Genomic DNA, 26,510 nt, shown 5'->3' on the forward strand with positions numbered 1-26,510 from the left:
CATTATGTACACGATTGTCCAGTCTTAAAACATAATATCGCTATAGGTAACACAAAAGAAAGACCAAGACCACTTAGACAGGATCAGAATCAACAAGGAACACCGCAGCATGCACAGTCCATGCCAGCTCCGCAACAGTCTATGCCAGCTCCGCCACCGCAGCCTATTGCTGCCACACAAGCAACGACCCGACAGATGTATCAGACCGCACAGTATGACTATCCTGATTATCAACGATACTCATGAAACAGCCTAGAGAGGGAAGTTGGCTTACCCCTTATTGAGGTCCCTGTAGACCAAGAAGGACCTTATGTACACAGTGAACTGTTAGGTCAAGATAGAAAATTCTTACTTGATACAGGGGCAAGCCGAACAACAATAAAACGTAGTGAAGTTCCAGGGGCACCCCTCTCAGGCTCACAGAATATTTCCCTTGGCTTTTCAGGAAAACCTATCATTAACGAAGTAACACAGCCTCTTCCACTTACGATCGGTCCCTTGACACGAACTACAGATTTATTACTTACTAAATCATGTCCAGAAAACTTGTTAGGCATAAAAACTTTGAAAGCTCTAGGAGCTATTATATGTTGTTCTCCGGAAGGAGTAAGATTGTTTTTACGTGATTTCAAAGGGCACTACGTGTCCCGAGACATGGATCACCGACTACAGACTTTACCGACACATTTATGGGCACAAGGCCCTACAGATGTTGGTTGCATGAACATTACACCATATCGAGTCACACTAAAGGCAGGAGTGGTACTTCCACGAATGCGACAATACAAGTTACCCCCAGATGCTGTAGTGGCTTTACTACAAATCATTGACGAGCTTATTACCCAAGGAGTGGTTGTGGAAACTGACTCCAATGTATGTAATTCACCGATAATTCCGATTCTTAAACGAACTGATACAACAGCCCCGCCAGTATATCGATTGGTTATTGATCTGCGCGAATTAAATAAATGCATAGTACCACAATACCCCGTAGTCCCAGACATTTCTTCATTACTGACAGCCATTGATTCCGAAGCAACATTCTTTACTGTAATTGATCTCAAAAATGCCTTCTTCAGCGTCCCAATAGATCCGGAAAGCCAATACTTGTTCGGATTTAGTTTAAATGGACGTAGCTTTAAATTCACACGCGCACCTCAAGGATTCACAGAAAGCCCCAGCATTTATAGCCAAGCACTGAAACGAGAACTCGACAGTATCCACATGCCAGTCAACACTGCCCTGCTTCAATATGTCGATGATCTGCTGATCACCGCTAGAAGCGAACCTGAATGTGAAAAAGCCTCACTGACGGTTTTACAATTTTTGGCCGAAAAAGGGCACAAGGTGTCCCCTTCTAAGCTGCAATTCTGTGTCCAGCGAGTTGTTTACCTTGGTCACTCGCTGTCCAAGGAGGGAAGGCAGCTTACATCAGATCGCATCCAGCTAATTGCTAATATGCCAATACCCAAGACACAAAAGGAGGTGCGGGCTTTCATAGGCCTCACTTCATATTGTAGGCAGTGGATCCCTCAGTATGCATTTCTAGCAAAACCACTCATTCAATTGACAACACAGGAGGCAGCCACATCGACTGTTCTCCCTTGGACTCAGGAACATACACAAGCTTTTGAAAGCCTAAAGAAAGCCTTATGCCAAGCACCTGTTTTAGCAACACCATGTTACAATAAACAGTTTACACTCTTCGTTACAGAACGCAAAGGTACTGCCTTGTCAGTACTCACACAGGAACAAGCAGGATCACACAAACCATGTGCTTATTTTTCTAGTACATTAGATCCCGTAGCTCAGGCTTTGCCTGCGTGCCTGAAATCAGTGGCAGCAACAGCTTTAGCAATCAGACAAAGCAATGCCATAGTATTAGGACATCCATTGACAGTACAAGTACCACATGCAGTAGAGGTTCTCTTGAACCGCACACAAACACAACACTTGACTATAGCACGACTCACTGGTTACGAATTAACATTGTTTCAGCCACATATAGAAATCAGACGTTGTAGTACATTGAATCCTGCCACACTGTTACCTGTAAACGGAACAGACCCACTAGCACATGATTGTATTGAAGTTATCACTATCACGACGAAACCTAGACAAGATTTGACAGACGTCCCATTGTCAGACCCAGACCTGACATTGTATGTAGATGGTTCATGTATGAGAACAGGTACAGGAGAGCTAGTGGCCGCTTATGCAGTCACAACAGACACTGAAATCGTTGAAACAAATTGCATAAATACCTTGTCCGCTCAAGCCGCAGAGCTCATCGCTCTGACACAAGCCTGTATTCAAGCCACAAATAAAAAAGTCAACATATACACTGATTCACGTTATGCATTCGGAGTTGTACATGACTTCGGCGTGCTGTGGCGAGAGAGAGGTTATTTAACTTCTCACGGTGCCCACATTCAGCACGGACCCCTCATTCATGCCTTATTAGATGCAATACATCTACCCACTGCAATATCAATTATGAAATGTAAAGCTCATACGAAAGTTACTGATATCATTTCTCAAGGCAATGATCTAGCTGACAGAACAGCTAAACAGACTGCTCGAACTCAAACATCCGACATGACAAAGACGATAGTCCCGACACCAACATATTGCATGATGGTTAAGGATCCCGCTCTTGACGTAATTGACATACAGACACATGCTACACCAGACGAAATAAAGAAATGGACTGAATTAGGAGGGATCCAAACGGATCAAGGATGGATGACGAAGGAAAAATCTGTGTGGTTCCTTCCTGATTCAATGGTCCAAGTCGTTATTAACACTGTACATAGTCCAGCACATCTAGGAGAAAAAGCTATGCTAGACAGCATCCAACACATTTGGTTCAACAAACATTTACGAGCAGCAGCTAAACAAAAAGTTCGTACCTGTATGATCTGTTGTCAGTTTAACCCAGGAAAAAGCATTCCCGTAGAACAGGGTGGATTTCAGCCTCCTGATCACCCTTTTGAAGTCCTCCAGATGGATTATATCCAGATGGAACGATGTCGAGGATTCAAATATGTTCTCGTAGTTGTCTGTGCTCTTTCCCGTTGGACAGAGGCATACCCGGTTTCAGATTACACTGCTCCGACTACTGCCAAACAGTTGGTTCGAGAATTCTTCCCACGGTACGGTTTACCACGTGCTGTCTACTCAGATAACGGCCAGCCGTTCTCATCCGAATTAATGAAACACGTTTCACTTTTGTTAGGCTATCAGTGGAAATTTCACTGTGTCCGACACCCCGAGGCAGCAGGTCTCGTGGAAAGACATAACCAGACCCTGAAAATTAGATTGTCCAAAATCTGTAGAGAGAAAGGTGTCGACTGGGTAGTAGCCTTACCCGTTGCACTCTTTTACATGAGAATGGTAGCACACTCTCGAACAGGGCTATCCCCTTATGAGGTGATCTTCGGTAGACCACCAAATATGTGGGGGACGCCTATACCACGCAAAATAACTGATATTGACTGTAATATGCTGACAGATTACCTGGCTTCCTTGATGTCTGCACTACAATCTTGTCGTTCACAGGTAGCTGCAGCCTTTCCCGACCACACCGAGGTGAAACCCCATGACGTAATTCCAGGAGACCTGGTTTTAGTGAGGAACTTTGATCGGAAGTCTCAGCTGGATCCTAGGTGGAAATCGCCTCAACTCGTATTACTAACGACGAGGACAGCCGTAAAGATCGAAGGACGAAAAGGCTGGATACATTCAAGTCATATCAAGAAATTTCATGGACTACCGTCAGACGTAAACGACACACCTTGCGTGTCTTCACCGATTGACTCAAAACTTCCTTTGGTTGAATTGAATAACAATGAACAATATAAACTAAAACTTCGGTCTAACAAGTCAGGCGATTTGATTGTTTAAGTCCTCTCCAAGGTGAATCGGTCGAATTTGTCTCTGACATGTATCCCTTAGACCTGTATAGAGAAAGAAACAGAAGGATAAAGTTGAAACGACATGCGTACTGTAAATCACTGCGTAGTCATTGCACAGTGACGTTATTAATTTTGTTTTTCCTAAGTCTTTTAATAATTACTGCAAGTATATTGTTGCACACATATTATCCTATTTCTAGACATGTTTATAATGTTACTGCCGAACATTCTTTTAGTGAATTACCTCCGCATGAATTGTCCTATAGATTTGCGCTGCGCAATAACACTTTTATTAGTATGTTACATCATTCCCATCAGGTTAGCAATGCTACAAATTGTTGGATATGTGGTCGACTCCCTCCCTATCAGAACTATAAGGGAATTCTACCTCTCTTTCCATACCCGTTCACACACAACGGCTCCTGTGGAGCATGGTTTAGTTTAATTAATTCCCTAGATTCGAATTCTGCAGTTTACCAGAATAACTGGGTATGGGGAAATCTGAACTTAGTTTTACTAAAAGTCTGCTACCCTAACAAGGAGGGACTTCCCAAAAGAACAGGAACTGATCTAGAAAATGAAGTATATGGATTAGGTAATTTTACGCTTAATCTCATGATCCTGAATGTCGAATCCGAAGCTACTCCAATTTTGCCCGCCATGTCAGTATTTCCAGTTAAAGGTGAATTATGTGTAAGAAAGAATGGTTCCATACATATGGGCCATAGTAGATGCACCACTGTAATAGAATTTAGTGATCAAGGCAAGTCTACATTTAGAGCTTCCCGCCATTCCTACTTCATATGTGGTCAGACGGCATATATACGTTTGCCTCTAGATTGGGATGGTACCTGCTACATCGGATTCCTTTTGCCACCTGTTTTCCTAGCTCCTCCTGATTATCACAGAAACACTCATTTAGTACACAATAGAGAAAGGAGAGATCTCCCAATAGTTGATTACACTGAGACCGCATGGGAAAAATACACAGATTTCAATAAAGGTCTCTTTCCCTATATAGGTACAGTTACCAATAGTAAGCTGATACGTAGATTAACCAGAACCCTTGAAGCAGTAGTGAACGAAACTATTTCCGCCTTAGGCAATTTAACAGAAGAGCAGTCTGCTATGCGGATTGTTGTGCTTCAAAATCGTCTTGTCCTTGACGTCATCCTGGCCGATAGGGGCGGAGCTTGTAGGGTCATCGGATCAAGTTGTTGCATTTTCATACCAGAAAATTCGCCATCTGTATATAAAGCCATAACTCGCCTTCATAAGATTGTAAGCCAGATACACCAGAATCCAGGCACCTGGACTTGGTCCGGTTGGTTTTGGAGTGTATTATCTACCTTTGGATGGAAGGTCCTATCCTTCCTAGGTATTGGCTTCCTCATATTATTCAGTTGCTGTCTATGCCTACAATGTGGACCAGCGATCTGTGGTCTGTGTGCCACATCGTGTATCCCACCACCAAGATTTCATTCACTCCAGAAGAAAAAAGAAGAACAAATGATGTTATATGAACAGATCGATGGATTGATGAAGATTGATATCTCTTAACGGGCAAGTAGGGGACAAGGAGGGAATGTGGAAATATGGATTTTTCTGGTCAGTTATGTCCCCTATCTTGGACCCCAACGGTTTCATGTATAAATCACAAGTACATGTATGTTCCCTCCAGTTCCAGTTATGAAGACGCAAACACATGTACGTCCACCGTCAACATGTCCTCTTCCAGATCCGCCATGAATGGGCCGGATATTCTATTCCTAAGTATGAAAGGCCACCGGCTTTATATGGTTCACTTATGCCATTTTACAGTCCAGGCAAGTAGGCCCTGATTCTGCCATCAAGCTTTTCTTCCCTTCTGCCTCTGAAAGCTCCAGTCTGAGCTCGCATCTGTATCCATGAACTTTGCCCTACTCTCTGCGCGGCTAACGGTGCCTGACATCAGCCTGTTGCCTGCCAAAAACTGTATTTCACCTTCGAGATTATCTGCTCCGCTCCCTACCCAATGCATTCCTGTCTAGTAGTTTAAGTAAACATTCTTCCAGCTACCGAGCAAAAGGCCCGGCTTCTCTGTCTTTATACAAGTAATTCATAGCCCTGTTACTATGGAAGATTTCTGCCCTCGCATCTAGTGTAGACACTTAGACGCTTGTACACGCACTAACAGTCAGTATAGTCAGTATAGAATAAGATTCTACTCTAAGAAGACCTCTCTTTTGGATAACATAGTTCTTTAAACATAGGATGTTAGATATGATTTGGGATTAGGTTGACTTGACCCTCCAGACTTCTGTCGCCACATGTAGAGCTAAATGTCAAGTCCCCTTCACCCCCTAGTTGCACGTCAATCACACGTCATGCTGCTGCGCGCGCATTTTTGCCGAATATTCCTGCTGACATTGCGAAATTCTTTCATGGAACCACCCTATTATGACATCATACCTGATGACGTTCTTTAGTTACACCCAGTTACACCCACTCTAGCTACGCATGTATGTTTTATCTTTACTATCAATTGTTACGCCTCCTCCATCTGCTTCACTGTAATGCCTATTGTATAAAAATGATTACTTGTCAATAAAGTAACGGTCTTCACTTCCTGAACCTTCGTGGTGATGGAATATGGAGCTCCTCAATTTAAATTGATTCTGGAATAAAGCCCGTTCCGAACCTCTAATACCACGGATTCTGCCTCTTATTTTACTGAGCTATTATTATAGATTTTCCGCATCAAATTAAGTTCCGGTAATTAAATTATTTACCACACCTCAACAAGCATTAAAAGGGGTAAACCTGCCTTGGTGACACATGACCCTGACTGAGCATGTCCTACTAACCATAAAGTATGCACCTCTATATCTTAAGGGCTAGCAGTCTGGGGTCTTCACCTAAGCGCAGCAGCAAGAATCCATGTTTACGCCCACTTTAGAATGACCGTACTCATCACCTTGGTTGATCATTTGAATGCATTGCAATTACAGCCCCTAAAGGCATCACAGATGAAATCACAGAATTGCGCATATACAGCCAGACACCCTAGCAGGACTGTCTGGCAACATAGCCCCACTTGGCTTATGACATCTCCTTACACATGTGACTTACAGTCCCTTCAAAAGAAGTACTCCTGGCAACTACACTTCTCCTGCAGTGCGCCTCTTCACTTTAAAAGGAATCACAGGTAAAAGCATGGGATTACGTAAATACAGCCAGACCCCCTAGCAGGAAGGTCCAGCAACATAACTACATTTAGCTTAACATCACCTTACACAGGTACTTCACTTTACACATGTGACTTTCAGTCCACCTAAAAAGAAATAACCAATAGTAAATGCATTTTGGTGCAATTACACCACTTCACCTCCAGGGGATGCCCTTCTCCAGACATCCCCAACTTAGCCCTTCACTCCATGATGCACTTCATAGTACACCCTCAGCTGTAGAACATAAGTTCCAGCCTAGAAGGTGTTAAAGGCTGGCTGAGCCCTTGAGGGGTTATTCTTTCAGATGCCCCTAAAACTTATGGGTGGACTGTTCTTCTTTATGCTGGGGGAGACTGCGGTGCTCCTGCAGCCCCCCTGCACCCCTTTTCACACATGAGGGTGACCCTCTCTTCTGGGGGCCACCAGGCACCAAAATGGCAGATTTCTTCGTGCTGGGGGGGGGAAGACTGCGCTGCTCCAGCAGCTCCCCCAGCACCTTTTCACAAGTGAGGGTGACCCCCCTCCTCTGGGGGCCACAAAGCACCAAAACGGCAGATTTCCAAATGCCTGGCGAGGCATTATTGGGCGCTTCATGCTCCTCTTTACCAGCCCCAGCCACTGGGAACACTCTCCTCCACCCTCGGGTTCTCTGATCCAGCAGTGTGCTGTCTTCCGTGGCTCCCTGCGCCAGCCTTTCGCCTGGCTCTCCTCCGTGGCCTCTCTTCTCCCTGCACAGAGGCCACTGCTCCTGCGCACCGGTCCTGGGCTCTTCTTCTGGTGCCGTTAGGGTCCTGGGGGCAGTCAGGGGGTCTCTCCTTCCAACTGCCCATTGCGCCAGGCTCCAGCACCTTCAGCCTCAGCAGACCACACCCCAGAGAGAGCTTCTCTTCCTGTGCAGGCACTTTTTAAAAGTTGAGTAGGGGGCTGGCAGAAAGTCTCTGTTGGTCCTACCAAACAGCGACACATCACGTCCCTGCCCCTGCTCCCTCCTTCTTGTCCAGCCTCTGGGTTTGTTAAAAATGGCGTCATCCAGTGTCTCTGGCCACATGGCCTCTGAAACCCAACTCCTTCCCTCCTTCGTGCAGCCTGGTGCCTGGCACCTAGTGATGGATGAGCCTGTAGCTCCACCCATCTTCTCTTCGTGGAGAGGAGGCCCTAGCTTGTGGAAGAATGGTTATCAATCCCTCCAGCTGAGGTCAGCCCTCAGCCTGGGTCTGGTCATGGCTGGCTCAGAGAAATATCACAGTTCTGGATGACCCAAAAGCAGTACAAATATGACTTTGGACTTTGCAGAATACTTCTTTTCACATTTGCTACATTGGACTTAAGTGCGTGTCTGGAATCTATAGGCCTAATGGAAGTTAATCTAGCCCCTGGCTCCACATTCCCATAGGGGAATAATGAAGTGAAAAAACAGTAAGACACACTGACTTTCCCTGGCATGTTTCTTTCCAGTGTATAAAGCCTATTCCATGTCACCACCCAATACTGCATAAGTCCTGCCACACCATTCACTTTGTAGCTGCTCCTGGACTGCGCACGCTAGGAATCTCCCCTGCGCAGCCCGTACAGGTGTGCACACGCATGTACACATATGTCTGCATGTAACCAGCCCGGTGTCCCTTACTCCAGCTGCTGAACAGTGGCCTGGTCAAGCCAGGGGAACACCAGTAAAATCCCCATGCGGTCTCTTACATCCTGAGTTCACTGTGGGCGAGTCCCAACTTATGAGGCTCCCCCACAGTAAAAGCTCAACAATTAGGTGCTCAAAAAGTGAAAAATCCGGGCGGCCCATAGTGTCAGAACCACCTTCTAACAGTGACAAATGTTTTTTTTTTCTTTTGAGAAGGAACATAAAGCCGATATCAGCGGAGTTCTGGAGTGCGTCCTTTTAATGGACACTTACAAAAATGTTTGCACTAGATAAAGTCAGATTACTCATTGCAAAAAGTGTGTATTTTTTATAAAGCACTTGTTTTTATCATAAACACTACATTTACAGTGCTTTCAGTCACAGGCTCGGATCTCATTGCACTATAAATAAAAAAGTCACTGTTCCTCACTGTATCAATCATTTAATTCTGTGACTCTCTGGTCATACACACAGACATTTGCAGTGATCACATTAACAGAGTGAGGTTTCATAACACAAAATAGTACACTTCCCGTCGATTATTTTAAGCATGTATTTTTCACTTAAGGTGTGTGCCTGTTGTTTTATAAGCATTAAACTGAAGGTGAAAACAACAACAAAATAACAAATATTTTATCCTCTTTAGCCACCTCTTTGACTCGTCTCCACACTAACTGACTCTGCCCCCTTGGCACTTAGTATTATAATCTCAACACTTTCTCTGTACTTCAACTAGTGAATGTGAATAAAGACAGTTGTGCTTCCAGGCAACCTTCATTTACAAGTAATTGCAGACTGGTTTGCGCCCCCCCTGGGAATACAGCCACGGACCACCAGGCCATAACCCACAATTTGAAGACCTCTGGGTTAATAGATCAGGTGACCGTTGCACTCACTGTCAAGCCAGACCTAAAATCCACGTAGATTGATTGCCCTCCTCTCATCTGTGATACTGCCAGAGAAAAACACCATCAATTACCTAGTTATCGAAGACACCTTAATAACATTACAGTGTCATGTGTCTGCCTCTGAAAGTTCAAGCTCAGGCAGCTGGATAAATAAAATGATCACAGGTGTGTGGAGGACAGGAACTATACTGTGGAAGCACACAGCTTCTGGCCAATGAAAACATGTGCTCCTGGCTCCCAACATGTGCAGAGCCAAAGCCCTTTTCATGGTGACTCGCACTTACTTGTCTGGCGATAGCTGTGCTGGCAAGCCAGACCGTATGAAGAGCAAGAAATACCTTCTGTTTGGATCTCACGGAGGATCCTTTGGCGACAGTTCCCAGCACACTGCAAGATATTTATCTGACATACGACAAAGTCTAGTAACCTACCACAGTTTGTAAGAGAAGGAGCAGGGTGCAGCCGCAACAAAGATATTGGACATACCTCATTGCTATCAACGTTGCGGAGGCGGGGAATCTTTCTCGACAGAGCTTATAAGAGAAGGCTTCTCAGAGAGGACCCATGAGGATCTCGCAGAATGGGCGGTCGATGCAAGACTCTGCCTTCCCCAAGCAGCAGTGGTTGACGCTTCATAATGTGGTGAGCCAGACACAGCAGTTAAAGTGTAATTAAGAACTAGAACTGCAGACAGAGTTGAGTATATGCTGTGACTTTGAGCATAGCGGTCAAGATTCCCAGTTTTCCATCCAGTCCAGAATTTTTATATGCATTCTCTGCCTTAGATAGTCCTGTTTCACAAATATTAGGAAAGCATGTCACAGAATGTAAAGGGAAAAACCTGGACTGGAGCAGCAATGGAAGCACAAAACTGGGAAACCTGTGTTCCCGGCAGTAGGTCGAGAAGGCACCGACTCGACAGGCTTTTGACAGTCCGTTCTGTCGGAGCCTGTGACTCTGCATCCCACACAAGGGTCCTTCCATGGAACGCTGCAAAGTGACACGCTCCGTGGCATGGGTAAGGAGGACGTTTGGAGGTACTGGTCGGAGAAACCTTTTTGGGGAAGTGTCCAGAAGAGAAGGTGTGGCCATGCGGTTAGAAGCTGCAAATATAATGCAGTGTGAATATAGTGTTGATCCTGGAAAACCAGAATCTGCAGTTGTGCTGATCGTATTCGAACAATATATGTAATACGACCTGTCACACGTATATGTTGTGCTATGTATGGTATATATTTCCTATTTATCAAGACTTCACATACTTTAATCTCAGATTGTGAGGTGTACTTTGTGGGCATTTTGTGTGAATATAGTTTGTTTTGTTGTTAATTTGAAGTGTTTTGAGTTTGCTGGTCGTGGCAAAAGGTCTTGCCAAAATGCTCAGCTGCTCTCTGTGTTATTTGTATGTATATAAGATTTGGGAATTGAGGAATTCAGAAAGGGTCCTAGAGTCAACTCGTAGTAAATCCCTCTGGAGTTGCGTATTCCTTGTCTGCTGTATTAAGTTCTGTACACTCGAGTTTCATAGGAATACATTTTGGAGCTTTGAAAATACGTTTTCCCCACATGTGCAGTGTATTTTCAATCTAAAAGATGGATCTGTCATGATGTACTGTATAAATAGCACATCCTCTCTTGCAGTGGGGTCCCTCAAGCTCTCGTTTAAGGCGTCTCTGACGATGGAGAAGGTACGGCTAAGCAACCCTAAAGTGCTGGAAGGCCGATACCATCCCAACGAGTGCCGGCCATTGCAGCGGGTGGCCATCCTCATCCCGCATCGCAGCCGGGAGAAGCATCTCATGTACCTGTTAGAGCATCTCCACCCGTTCCTGCAGCGGCAGCAGCTGGAATACGGCATCTACGTCATCCACCAGGTGAGAGTGGTAGGTTGAGTGTCAGCAGGTGAGATGATCGTGTGTAACATGCAGGTCACAGGTTTAGACCTCTGCCAGTTTAACTCAAACCCTCCCTTCTGCTGAGATTCATTTGGCTGCCATTAAGCTTTCAACAAAATTCAATTATCAAGCTTTTTTAAGGAACCTTGAAAACGAGTATTTTATAAAAAGTAATATTTGCGCTGAAGTGACAGCAAAATAAGTCCCACCAGGATCTAGCATAGCTGCCAAGGTTTCAGATTGCTATGTGTGACATTTTAATAATTTTTGTGTAATTATGAGTGACGTTTCAACGACTGAGTGACACTTTCTCGCGAGCAAAAATCAATCCAGCAATTAAACATATAGGGAAAAATATAAATATCAGAAATTACACCCATTTCAGCAACAAGAAACTCTAAGAAGTCATTGACGTAAAGTGTGCTAACGGGGGCGTGCAAACAGCGATGGTGACCTGCTCTGCCAATCAATGCGCCCGTGCGGAGTGGTGGCCGGAGTAGTGGCTTCTGATGTGATGTAATATGTAACTGTTATTTCAAACGCTCAAGGTGCGGCATAACCCGGCGGGACAAAATAAGAAAATGTGAATGAATGATGGTCGAATGCACTCAAATTTTTTCCAAAAACTTTTCTTAGATGCTCGAAGGCATGAATTTCAGGAACGACACCCCAACGTGACCGCCCGACGTGACTCGACTAGTGTGCCCCGCCTGCGAGCCTCTAACAAATGAGAAGATTAATCAATGTTCATGAACCGGCGGGGGGTGGTTAAGTGTGCCCCTCTGCGCCAACATGCAAAGGTCTGGGCAGCTGAATGTTGCGAGTGTGGGTGGGCCACGATACACGACTCCGAAATAAAAACTAAAACCCCCCTCCTACCTCATAGTCTTGTCCAACACATGTCTGAGTGCGTTACGACTCCCGCTCGCAAGTGGAGAAAAAGCACTGCTCTGCCAGAGACGGGCGCGCTAGGAAAATCAAACCTGCCGCCCGCCTCCTGAATGGCCTGCCTTGCAGCCTAGGAGGCCAATTACCCTGCATGCAGTAATCCCAGGGAAGCGTGCCTTGCTAAAAACGACGACGATGAGCTGCAAAAGCCATCTCGGATGTGCTGTTGACTATTGATTCACCAGGCTTCGCTGCGCTCCAGTTCACAATGTATCTATTCAAGTTCCTGACCCAGTCAGACACATGCACGCTTCCCATAGCACAGTGAGCTCGCTGTTGGAGCTCCTTGTTACAGCATGCCTGGGGGTGGGCGGGGGCCCTAATTATGCTTGACTAATGCATTTAGTGCTGTGATGCGGACACCAGCACTGAAATGCGTTAGCGTCACGCCTGATGCGTGATACTTGGCAGGGCTGATCTAGTCTGACAGATTACAGGAACAGCATGATCTAATAGCATGTTTCCGAATGAATGTGCCTGTGATCATTACCTGTTACCCAAATATATAAGTGCTTGTGTGAGGGGCATTAGTTCATTGAATTTTAAAGGTGCCAGGCAATTGTATTCATTCACTTGTTCCTGAATTAATAGACCCAATATTGATTTACCCGGACCCGTTGGTTAGGTTATTCACAGGCCATTCTGTATATGTGGCGTGGCACTGCTGATGTAGGTGAGGGCAACCCCGACATTTTAGACACCCCAAAAATTACCTCCATCAGCATGCTCACAGTTTTCTAGTTCTGAGATGGTGCTAAACCTCAGTTTCATGAGACTGTGTCCCCTTGTTAATGCGCAACCCAATGCATCAAAATATCAGGAATGCTGTCAATTAATGTAATGGCGCACTCCGTAACGGAGTTCAAAATCAGTGGAATAGTTAAACAGTTTTATTTTAAAATTCTGAATTACAGCAATACAGAACCATTGTCATGAAGGTTTTCAGTAAATATTGCAATACAGAGAAAGGCAAAATTAGAAATTAATCTAAGTCCCAAGTGGGCAGCAAAATCAGGAAAGAAACGGACAGTATCCCTAGTAGAACAGGAACATCTGATCGGAGGTCGCTGGCTCACCCCCCAGAATCGAGAGTTTGTATAGGTTATTTTTGCCTATGAAATTAACAGAACTGCAGAATCACTGTGGTGTGAGCAAATGTATCCTTTCATCAGCAGATCAGAGCACCGCAAAATTAAACATCATGTTGCCTTAACACCTGAGCACTATCCTATTACATGAACAATTATTCTGCCCCTTATATGTTCATGTAATTCGGAGATTCTAGAACAAGTTAGATTCATAAACAACAGTGTGTTTTTGAAAGAATAGGCACAGTGATCTAGCGGGAAGACCTTAAAGTAATTGTTGCAGGTTTATGACTGAGCCGGGTAAAGTTTAACAAAGGCAGCATGAACGATAACATCGGAAATAAAGAAATCACAGTCTACATGTCTTCGTGCTGCCGAAACAACAGGCTGTGAGATGTGTGTGGGGGTGAAGCAAATCATGGGTGACAAGGAATGTGTTCCATTTTGAACAAAATGCTGTAAATACAATGTGAGGCCTGGTTAACAAGGGTCAAAAGCGTACTTGTACACGTCCTAGAGAATTTGTTTAAAAAAACTGTACGATATCCATGTATACATGTGTAATCAAGTATGAAAATACATTCTGCACATTTTATTGTTGCACAAAAATATAAACACAACAACTCCGTAACACAGTAAAATGGGGCAGCTGACCTTTCCAGTGCTGCTCATAGCTTCACTGCATTAATGCATTCCTCAGTCTATTAATCCATCACTGCCATCGATGATCTAACAGGATTCATTCGAATGCCAGTGGACGCCAGTGACCGGATCATGGGTGGATCAGAGTTCCTTCGTTAAACTGTACTTACTTTTTATTCATTAAAGTATTTATTTCTTTTTACAGGCTGGCGAAGATAAATTTAATCGTGCCAAACTGCTGAACGTAGGGTATCTGGAAGCGCTGAAGGAGCATAACTGGGACTGTTTCATATTCCACGACGTGGACCTGGTGCCAGAGAACGACTTCAACCTCTACCTGTGCGACAACGAGCCAAAGCATCTTGTGGTCGGCCGCAATGTCACCGGTTACAGGTAGGACCCACTTCTTTGTTAAACAAATCTGCCCTTGACCAGTGCTTAATTTGTGCCGGTGCTTTCCGGTGCTCAGCACCGGCACTTAATTGCCAGCACCGGGGCTTATGACTGTCTGCTACATGGTAGTGGTGTCTGCCAATTTAGGTACGAGTACAACAACTTCTGTTTATTATTTCCATTTCAATTTCCAATTATTAGTATTTGCCTCCAAAGCCATTCTTATAGCTTTGGGGGCCTGTAATAGTATGAATTGTCACACTTTTAAGAGTGTTATGATTAGTGTGTTGGTGCTGCCATTGGCAACGGATGGTGCACGCTCTACACTGTCCTCCTGTTGAGAGCCCCGGCACTACCGTTTTTACAAATTAAGCACTGCCCTTGACTAGCTGTGTGAAGGAGGCTCAAACCATCCACTCACCTGAAGACTTTGGCGGGACAATGGCCCGTCCATTGGCTTGGGAAACACGCGTGCTTGCTGTCCGCAGCATGTCTACCCGCACTCGTTCTAATGCTGAGAATATCTTTCAAGCACTCTGTATCACTTAGAAAACCATCCACCTCCCTACCTACAGGAAATTAGGAGAAGGAGAGCTCTCAATCGGGAAAGAGAAATTCACTCCTCCTCGTTTGAAATCTCCAACCACAACTATAACTTCTAATTCTTTGTTTTCTCACTAAGCTCTGAAAATTCCAGGTGGAAGGTCTGATAAAATTGACTCCATTCACACAGTGCCTCGAGATTCTAGGCTCCTTCGTCCTCCGTTATGTATTCGGCTGTTTTGTGTGAAGCGCTCCGCTGCCTAGTGGCTAGATCACTCTCAAAACACTTCAACAAATAGAAGCATGGCACAATTGAAAGTATTGATAAGTTTTAACTTCTTGAACCCTCCATTGGTCATTACATACGTTCCTTTGCACCAACACTTCAAGAGGAGTACATGAACCAATGGTGCACGATTTAAAACACAGAAATGTGCTGTCTGCTGTTATCTCACAATACTCCATAGAGGGCAGTACTCTTCAGCTTCATTACAATTACATTTTTTTATTTATTCTTTACTTTAAATGCATTAATGAGAGATCTTGCATTGCACTTCCACCGTGTCCTGAGACTTGCTGTGATGTTGCTGTTTCCCTCCACGACACACATTTATATTTCTACATAGAGAAACCTGAACTTCTTTGTGACCGGATCAGAACATTTCTTCTCCAGTATCCACCCGCACCGCCGCTTCAACCCGCGTTGGGCCCTTTTGTGGACCCTACTCCGAGATCTTTGTCCCTCTCACCTTGAGCAACACATTCTCCCTGATCAGAGTGCAGGATAGACGATAAGGCATTGATGGCATCCATCGCTTAGGACTGCGCTGCCCGCGCCGCACTGTGCAGTTGTTCGTTTTGGGAACTCTGTACCCTGGCCGTGGTTTGAGATTACTTGGAAAGCGCATCAGTAACATGCTTAACTAATGATGAAGAGCAGGATTAGCCACTGTCTGAATTTTTAGCTTATTTATTTTTAGATTAATGTTCTTTATGCAAGGAAAACATCAGCCTGATACAGAAATATCTACAAAAACAATAACTGGTCAAAAAGTGATTGCATTGAAAGTTTAATTAAATATTATAAAGGCCATGTGGCATCTAGCAGCTTACGATTTAATCAGGATGGAGGGAAGGAGAAGCTATGGTCCATTCGACATCCATACGTAGTACAAATAATCAGGCGGGGGTGGGGGGGAGAATGGACCTATTCTCCCCCCCCCCCCCCCCCCACCCCCCCCCCCTTTGATTATCTAGCAGCTTACACCAGTTGCTACTGACTTAAACCTTCAACTTACTTTCAGTCACTTCTTTGGTGGACTGCAAATGCTTTCTAAATGTCGAACCTACGGGTCATTTTTTGGTTGACCGTTTATGACCGTATGTGGCGCAAACTTCTGCATTCCATAAACTCCTTGAATTTCAGCTATATCTTTGTGGCACTTTAACCATCTCCCTGTGGATAGTCGCTCTGCGACATTTCTGGAATGGAGTTATGTGAAATTATCTAAAAGCTGCCCGTCCTGGAGATGACCACGGTCAGTTGCAGATGATAAGGAATTAACGCCGTTTAAGCTAACCTGACCGATTTATTATTTATTTCTATGCCATTAATGTTTTCACATGTCAGCTAGTAGAATATATATATATATATATCACCCAAAGAAGTGTAGTTAATTTAATTATCTATTATTTCAATTTACACACTTTTTCACCAGTCCATGCACCGCCCAGACAAGGTCAAAACACACTACCTTTTTGACACCATTTGGGATTATGTAAATATATATTATGAAAAATGCTGATGCTTGTCCCTTGCATAAAAATATTAGCCTGTGATTGAATTGGCAAAAAATTGAGTACAGTCTTGCTTTTACTATTACCTATACTAATGTGCTTTAACAGTCCTCTTCCCCAATCAATAAGTAATATTCCACAACAACCTGAATTATTTGGTCTTCCCACCACCTTTTTGAAAATAGCACAGGTGGTATAGGATGAAAATCTAAAATTCAAAGCACATAAGCGGAAAGTAATCAATTCAGGCATTTTATTGTCTGTGACAGATAAAAGAAACACTACCCTATCTGGACAATGAACATTAAAATCGATCGGAGAGATGTTCATAAAATCAAACGTTTACCATAACAACATACTATTCAGAGGATTACCCAAAAGATAGATTCAGCGACTGCAGTTGTTCAAAACATGGCAGCCAGAGTAGTTTTTGAACTAGGCAACTTTGGAGGCATCAGGACTGATTTTTTTTTTAAAGTCTCGCTTGACTGCAAATCTGTAACCGCCCTTATGTGATCAACAAAAAAAACCTTTCAGAGTACTACTCGGAGATAGTTTTAGGCTCCACCCACACGTTGGCTCCTGGAGTACGGGATTTGATTGGGCCGAAGTTATGTGCTTCCACTTTAAAGAGAGGTTGAATTGGATTATTTGACTTGTGGCCTAGCTCTCCACACAGCAGGGCTGAGTTGGTTATGGTAGCACCTCAGGGATCATGGCTATAGGCCTGATCTGTTGATTATGAAATGTTATGATAAAGGCAGTAGGGTTGATGTATGTATGGTGAAACACCTACAGAAAGAGGTTTTATTACATGAAGCCTGGCAGATTGCTGTAGTAGGGAAGTCTTGTGGTGCTGCTTACCCCCCCCCCCCCCCCCCCCTCCCCGTGACAACCCGTGGATATACATGATTTGCCCTGTGACAGTCCTTCCTAGGCCCTCTTAGGAGATATGGTAATTTGTGTCTATTCATGGTATATCATTGTGTGATTATACGATACCCTATTAGTATGATGCTTCAATTCTAACTATTTAGTAAGATGTCTCAATTCATTTTATTATTGTTCTAACTTTGCCAGCATACTTTACCTGCCCGTGGCTCCTATGGAACCACGGGCAGGCAAAGTATGCTGGGCGAGGGAGTAGCTTTGAAGCAAGTTTGACTACAGGCGTCCCTCCCCTCCCGTTCAGAGCTCATGGGGCAAAGTTAGAACAATAATAGAATGAATTGAAACATCTTACCAAATAGGTAGTATTGAAGCATTATACCGATTGGATATCGTATAAACGCACATTGATATACCATGAACAGGCACTAAAGAATACAATAGCCAATATTCAGGATTGTTATTAGGGGTCAATCATACTTGGTCCTGAAGAAAAGCCGAAGGTGAAGGCTTGAAACATGTAGACCAGGAGTAACACATACATTATATTGTGCACCTCCAACACCCTCATTTTTAACAATACCAGCCACAGGATTCAATAAAGTTTAGGTCCCTAGTGGCCAGGTATTTTTTAGAATTCTGTTCACTATCTCACTGACCCTTCCACTCCTATCTTTTAGTAATATAGCCCACACTTTCCAGAAGTGCTCCCACGTCTCCGTGGGTTACAGAACGCCCCGTCCCACAGCGGGGTGGGAAGAACCCGATGATGAAGCATGCCACCAAGGGACCTTTTGGTGGGTGAGGGTTATTTAAAAAAAATATATATATCTTTTCCCATAAGGAATACTACTATATCTGGAAGGATATCAGTTTAAGCTTTCTAGTGGATTTTTTTTGATTATCTAGATTGAGATTGCAACAGAAAAAGCATTACCGAAATTAAGTAACTTGTCCCTCGAAGTAGGATGCGAAACAAACTGATACAGATTAATTTTACTCTTATTGTATGTGCGCATGGCTAAAACTACTGACCAGGATATCTTCTATAAAAACTCTTTTTGATTAAAAATGACCTCACTATATCCAGAAATATACGAATATTGCATCATAAGGCCTTATTAAACGACATTTTTGCAAGAACTGTCTCGGACTACGATATCATCAACCGCCTTCTCTCCCACAAATACAAGCTCCCCACTTACGGTTTTTGTTCATTTGCTGCACTCGCTTGTTCATTAACAGCAGGATTTACTTTAGACCCCTATCATTTTTGTCTGTTGATGCCGCACACCACAACCCTCCCTCAGTCGGTAAAGTGTTCCAGCACCGCTTCCCAGGCCACATATCCAGCATTAGGAAGCTCCAGTCCGCCCGCATGAAATGAGTGGAGGTTATTTATGTTTGTACACCATGGAATCATCTGCTGGAGGCAGAGGGGCGGCTTGGCCAGTGTGGTAGTGGCAAACAGTGCACCGAATATCAGACATTTTCCTTGCATGGTTGGGAACTAGTAAAACCGGTCACTTTATGTGTAAAGATTTGCGACAGGTTGAGAATTCCCCCCCGTTCTGACATTTCTGAACTGGCTCCTGTGAACAACTGGTGCATTTTTGGGATGGCATGCGTAACCTAACATTACAAGACGCCACACTCACAGGTACAAAAATGCATCTCCTAGGGGAAAAACAGAAATTCAAGAAACAAAGGGGTAGAGGAAATGTAAACCTCAAAAATAGCAAAAAACTGTGAAAGAGTAATTAGCTTTGCCAACTCCCACGGTTTGGAAGAAGCTTCCTCCATCCTGTTGAAGGCTCCTGTACTCTGCGCTGAAGAGAGGAATGAAACGACACCTTTGCCGATGCTAAAACGTGTGTAGCTCCGTTCCCTCCTTGAATTCTCTGCTCCCCTGTTTGGATTTGTGTATCACAACACTTCACTTCATCCTTACTAACATTCCCTCATCTATATGAGAACCTAGTTTACAGTTTTGAACATGTATATATGTGACATGCAGCCCATTTATGGAAGTAGCATTTGTACTATTGATGATCAAAATGAACACCTTTTACGACCTTCTTTACATATGCATTTACTGATCTCATAAGTTCATCCTCTACTCCTGATGTCAACATCAAATAAATGAAGCAATATATTCCCAGAAGAGGAAAGTAAATGGTCTTCTGCTTTAAATGCCCATTGAAGATGATAAACTGACAAAGCAAATTACACAACGTTAGCAATCTGCAGTTTGGAGATCACCTGGACTCCCACCACGCCGGACTGCCGCAGAGGGTCGCAGAAGTCGACTACAGAAACTGCATCCATTTGTAAACGCACTCAATTTAAGTGAATTATACCACATTTATGAACATTCCATTAATGAGAAGTACTCTCCTTTAATCACCTACAGCGTTATCAATCCGTGACAATGATGCTCCACCAACCCAGATCACACAGAATAATTTGAAACATTTTAGTCACATCCAATGTTAGAACATTGGAATGTTGGTAGCTCCAGTGAAGACCATGAAGTGGCTCAGGGTCAATCATGGCTGGTATCCACCTTCTGAGCCAACATTCCAGTGTTTGTCTTTTTCTTTAATTTAGATCATTCTACCCTTGGTTTGGAATGTTCTAATAGCTTTATCGCGCTTCTACCTTAGAGTATAAGTGTTGTTAAAGGCTCTCTCCTTCATTATAGGCCCTCATCAGCGGCTTGGGCCTGAAGACTGTCTGTTTACTCCTGAGGCGGAAGCCGGGAGATTGCTTTGTTTTTAAAAATTGGAGTCACTTGTTACTGTGTTTTAACTCACTCGCCTATCTCCCTGAGCACCCCCACGCAGCGGACCCTAGCGCTGACGTAGGGAAAATTGCCTAATTGCTGCCACCTGGTCGAGCACTCAGGCCACGCCCACTTCGCTGACCACACCACCCCACTCTACTAAAATGTGTCTATTCAGGAAGCGCAGCAGACGAGCGCAGCGGGAGCGCCGTCTGCGCGCCTAAGGCAAGCCCGTCTGCGCCCGTCCGCGCCAGACCGCGCCCAGAGCCCGGACCCCTGGTCCGCCCTTCCCAGGCCACCACTTACTCCAGGGACACCTTGCTGGAACTCCGAATCCCCCTAACCCCCCCCTGCAGCAACTCGATCTCGCTCGCTGAAGGGAACTCTTGCTGCCGTTCATGCTCGTACAGTTTCCACCTAGAGCAAACGTTGAAACCCATCACCCTCAATATGGCCCTGCTTAACTGCAGATCCCTCCCAAAGCATCAAACGGAAATTAATCTGCTCCTGAAAGACTCCGACATCGAAATCCTATTCCTAACGGAAACATGGCTCACAGCAGGATCAGAGCCAGATATCGTTCAGTCACTCCCACCGGAATACCTGATTAAATTCCACAACAGACCCGTAGGCATTGGCGGAGGAATCGCTGTTGTTTACAGAGACTACCTCGCATGTCAATTCAGAGATAGTCCATACTGGACTGCGAAAACATCCTCTTCTCAGTGAGTCGCCCACCATCGCTCACACTCTCGGTACTATTAGTTTATCGTCCCCCTGGACCAATTCGTCACTTTTGCGAGTCACTCATTGACTCTGTCTCTTCCCTGGCCTGTACTACACCGAATTTTACGATACTGGGAGATTTAAATCTCCATCTCGACGACCCCTCCAACAAACCGTCGATGGACCTCAAAGCCGACCTAGGTTCACTCAGCCTCGAATTACTCAATAACCTCCCTACTCACATCAAAGGTCACCTGTTGGATCCCGTGTTCTCCAACCTCCCCCGTCTCACAGCTAGGCCCCCTATCCCTATTCCATGGTCAGACCACTTCTTGGTCCCATTCGAGCTACTGCTATCCACCGAACCTCTGGGTAAACCCCCTCCCCAACCCCCGGATCGCCCGTGGAAAAAACTGGACAACAGCGCCTGGGCTCAGGCTCTATCCTCCACCTCCCCCCTCCTGGACGAAGACCCGTCCATAGCAGAAACTCAGCTACAGGATTGGATCCATCAATCCTTAGATACCATTCTGCCACTCAAACCAATGCCTAGCAGGAACAAATCGGCCAACTCTCCCTGGTACACCCAGGAACTCCGTTCCCTAAAAAAGAGCTGCAAAAAACTAGAACGCGCCTGGAGGAAAAACTGGTCCACAGCCTCCAAAAATGAATACAGAAGCGCTATCAAGCTCTATAAAACCGCAATTAAATCTACCCAGGCCACCTTCTTGGTAAGATTGCGGCAGCAGCTAACTCAGCGAAGGAAACATACCGCATAGTTCGGCTCCTCACCAAAATCCAGGGCCCTTCTCCCCCCCCCCCCCCCCCCCCCCCCTGACCCTGAAGGCGTGAGATGCAATCAAATGGCCAACTTCTTCTCCGCAAAAATTGATAAAATACTCACCTCACTCCCCGCACCCTCCGCTTCTCTCCATCCTATTGCATCCCCCCTTCAGCCGGAGGCTCCTTGCCTGCGAGCCTTTGATCAGATCTCCACGGAAACTTTTTTAGAAACCCTGAAAGCTGTAAAAAGTGGCTCACCAGCGGACCCTGCTCCCATCAGTAAGATGAAACTGGTCGCCCCCACTATTGCCCAACCCTTCACCAATCTAATAAACGCCTCCTTCAGGAGTGGCGCCGTGCCAGCCAACTGGAAAAAGGCTACGGTCAAAGCCCTCCTAAAGAAACCCCACCTGGACCCTCTAGACCCCTCCAACTTCAGGCCGATTTCACTTCTTCCAGGGATTAGTAAAGTGGCTGAACGAATAGCTAACAAACAGCTATCCTCCTTTTTGGAGTCCAATCACTTACTACGCGACTCCCAGACCGGATTCAGACCGGGCCAAGGCACCGACACCGCCTTGCTCGCAGTTGTCGAAGAGGCGAGAGCCATCATAGACGCAGGAGGATCAGTGGCAGTGATCCTCCTCGATCTAAGTGCCGCCTTCGACACGGTGGACCACTCCATCTTGGTCCACCGGCTGAGCCAACTGGGAATCACCGACTCAGCCCTCGCATGGATTAAATCCTTCCTCGAGGGAAGATCATTTCAGGTATCAGACGGCTTTTCCACGTCTAAACCCCTGCCTATGCAGTGTGGGGTCCCTCAGGGCTCCTCCCTTAGCCCCACACTTTTTAATGTCTATATGGCCCCCCTCGAAGACATCATCACTCCCTTCGGTGTCAAGTCAGTGATGTACGCTGACGACACCCAGCTGGTGGTGTCCATTAACCACTCTGACTCTAGCTTAGGAAACCTCGCCAGTTGCCTAGAAGGGATCTCACAATGGATGTCGGACTCTAGACTCAAGCTCAACGGCGACAAATCCGAAATCCTCCTACTGGGCAATCAACACAAATTACCCGTAAACCTTTCCTGGCCAGCCTGCATGGGCACCTACCCTACTCCCAAAACAGAAGTCAAAAGTCTAGGTATCTGGCTTGACCAGGACCTTAATTTCAAAACCCAGGCCAGGAAAACATCAGGGACCTGCTTCAGCCTAATCCGTATGGCCCGTAAGATCTTCCACCTGATCCCTTTCCATTCCAGGAAGTTACTGATGCAGGGACTGGTCAACTCAAGACTTGATTATGGTAACATCCTATACTTGGGAGCCCCTGCATCAGTTATTCAAAAACTCCAGGTGGCCCAAAACGCCGCAGCTAGAGTCCTCACGGGAACCAAAGCACGGAACTCGGCGAAACCTGCCCTCAAGAGCCTACACTGGCTCCCAGTAAAAGAGCGCATTCCGTTCAAAACGCTCTGCATAGCGCACAAAATCCTGCAAGATAAAGGCCCCCCAATACTCAGATTCCTGATGAAACTTCACAAAGCTAGCCGTCACCTAAGATCTGATTCACTTGCACTGGCATCCATCCCGAGAATAAAAAAGGCAAGATCGGGCGGCCGCAGGTTCGCCTATAATGCGCCTAAGCTATGGAACTCCCTCCCACTACCCATGAGGAGTGAGCAGAATTTACTATCATTCCGAAAAAAATTAAAAACCTGGCTCTTTCCCTAAACATTTTCCTGCACCGACCCCACTTGGAATAAACTAGGTCCTCTTAGCGCTGGGATGCCCAAGGGTAGCTATGCGCTCTATAAATCCACATCCAAATCCTAACTCTGGAAGAGAGACTTGAACAACCGATATATTCTTCGGAGGCAAGCTATAGTGCTATATTAGAGCAATGGAATGTTGAACACTCCATTGAAGAGAAAGTAGTGGTTCAAGGCCAAAAATTCTTGATGTACACATTGTGCTCCAACATTCCAATGTTACTTCTTCTGTTTATCCCTAACAACGTAAACCATCCTACCCTCAGTGGGTGAAACTTTCCAGTATAGCCTTAGAGACCAACCTAGTGGGCTCTACCGGCCATTAAAGGCCCGCTCCAGCGTCGGCGAGGGCCTTTAAGAAGGGAGCGGACCTTTAATGGCCGGTAGAGCCCGCTAGGAGGGCTATAAGGCTATTAGAACATTCCACCCCTAAAGGACAGAATGTTCTAATTACTAAAAAGAAAGACCTTCCGGAGCCCGAGTGCTTTCAAATCCCCTCGGGCTCCAAGAGGCCTTTGTTCACAGCAGCAGCTGTGAACAAAAACAACATTGGAATGTTGCTCCATGGGCTTCTACCAGCTTGTAAGAAGCCCAGAGCACTCCATTGTATTCAATGGAGTGCTCCACATTCCAATGTTCTAATATGGCCTTATAGCCTGCCATAGCGGGCTATACCAGCTATTAAAGGCGCGAGCCAAAGCCGAGGGACTTTAACAAGGGAGTGGGACTTTAATAACCGTTCTAGCCCAGCTAGAACGGCTGTAAGGCTATTAGAACCTTCTGCCACTAGAGGGCAGAATGTTCGAACAAATAAAACGGAGGCCTCCTGGAGTACCAGGGGGTTTAAATCCCCTCGGGCTCCGAGAGGCCTTTGTTAAAACAACATTAGAATGTTGCTTTGCGGGTCTTTACCGGCCCGTAGAAGCACGGAGCACTCCATTGTCTTCAATCGAGTGCTCCACATTCCAATGTTCTAATAGGTTTTTAGCACTTCGGCCTCTGACAACTATGGGTGTTAAAAGCCTTTACACTTGTTATAAATTCTCGCCTACGGCTCAGGCCTGTATCTCGCGTTTAGAACCTTAAACAATCTTCTTATACCTTGGCAGTGGGCTATAATGCTGTATTATATTTTGTTGAAGAGGATTACCATTATAAAAGGTAGCACAATGTTTGACCTACAAATTATCTTCCAGTTTGTTTTCTCGTTTGTTTTGGCTCAGACTTTTGTAACTATCCACAGATGCTATGAGTGATTGACAGCAGAACTGTCCATCTGGCCTCTCCAGCCTATTGTGACTCATTGTGTTTGCTTTTTGTTCTAGGTTACGCTACAAGGGATATTTTGGTGGCGTCACTGCAATGACCCGGGAGCAGTTTGCTAAAGTGAACGGATACTCAAATAACTACTGGGGCTGGGGAGGAGAGGACGACGATCTAAGAGAAAGGTATTTGCAATGAGTGTGAGGTGACCAAAGTGCACTTGAGAAGTATGCGTGTAAATAGCACGGCTTGTATAAAAATCCAGAACTTGAGAAATCTCCTAAGCCTGGGCACCAATATTCAGGAAAGGGCAAACTAAAGTGGAAGCTGGTAGTGGAAGTCAACATTCAGTTAAACATACTCTACCCAGTCGTAGTAACAAAGTTTTATTGCAGAAAAGCAACATTTTTATTTTACTCTAACTTCTTAACACTTAGCACCACTGTATTGATGCTCACCTTGTTCCATGGCACAGCATTCCACCTGTAAACATGACACAGCTCCTTACTGTAGATAAAACATTAACACAAACGTATGGCACAAAATACAACCAATCGAAATGTAACATCAGATATGAATTCAATGCAGGATTTGTATTGTAGATTGGGTGGCATTTCTGAAATGTTGTGATACATTTTGAAAATGATCAGAAATTTGGGAGACCCGTTAGTTGTTTAATTTATGAGCCCAGTATTGCTGAATGTTTTTAAACTAAATTCCCAGTATTAGGTGACTGTTTCTGTGTTTAATGTGATGGTCAGAGAGGAGTCTGCCTGTACCTCTGTAGAGAAGTCCTCATAGGTGCTCATTGGACCTGACTGATGGAGTTTCAGTCCTTGCTTCTTGCTTTTCCTCAACACTGGGACATTGCCGCGTGCCCCTGTACAGCCTGGCTGCTCCGACAGCTGTAGATAACACATAATAGTAAAGTCCAAGGCCCGCCGGTGTCAAATACCGAATGCCACAGCTTTGAGGTGTAAACTGCTTATCAGGGCAGCCAGTTTTATTGCCGCTTCCTCGGTGGGGGGGATGCGATTCTGATGGGGCAGGGCGCAGAGTCATTAGCGGAGTCCCTCAGGTCCGGCTCCACCCATCCAGGGTCCTAGAGACTGCCCTGAAAACCAACAGTGCTTTAACACATTACAAGCCATCAATCAAGCAGGGTGTACCGGAGGCGCGGGGCGTGAGAGGGCAGGGACATTCATTGATCGATTCTTCCAGGATGTTCCCATAACCCCCTTCGCAATAATGACCCAGCCCTGGTCTTTTGGGAGCGGAGGAGTTTTTCTGACAGACTACCTAACGTAATCAACTC

The 26,510-nt window shown here is 45.2% G+C and overlaps 1 protein-coding gene across 2 annotated transcripts in view; it reads left to right on the forward strand.

Moving 5' to 3' along the window:
- The window catches only part of B4GALT4 (beta-1,4-galactosyltransferase 4), a 236,185-nt gene that overhangs the window by 159,735 nt on the left and 49,940 nt on the right, over nt 1-26,510 (forward strand). For both annotated transcript variants that reach the window (XM_085621133.1, XM_085621134.1), the window contains exons 3-5: nt 11,309-11,541; nt 14,446-14,633; nt 25,258-25,380. In XM_085621133.1, coding sequence (XP_085477259.1) covers nt 11,309-11,541; nt 14,446-14,633; nt 25,258-25,380 — 544 coding nt within the window. The remainder of the gene's footprint in view (nt 1-11,308; nt 11,542-14,445; nt 14,634-25,257; nt 25,381-26,510) is intronic.

Source organism: Triturus cristatus, chromosome 8 (assembly GCF_964204655.1).
Source record: "Triturus cristatus chromosome 8, aTriCri1.1, whole genome shotgun sequence".
Classification (NCBI taxonomy): domain Eukaryota; kingdom Metazoa; phylum Chordata; class Amphibia; order Caudata; family Salamandridae; genus Triturus; species Triturus cristatus.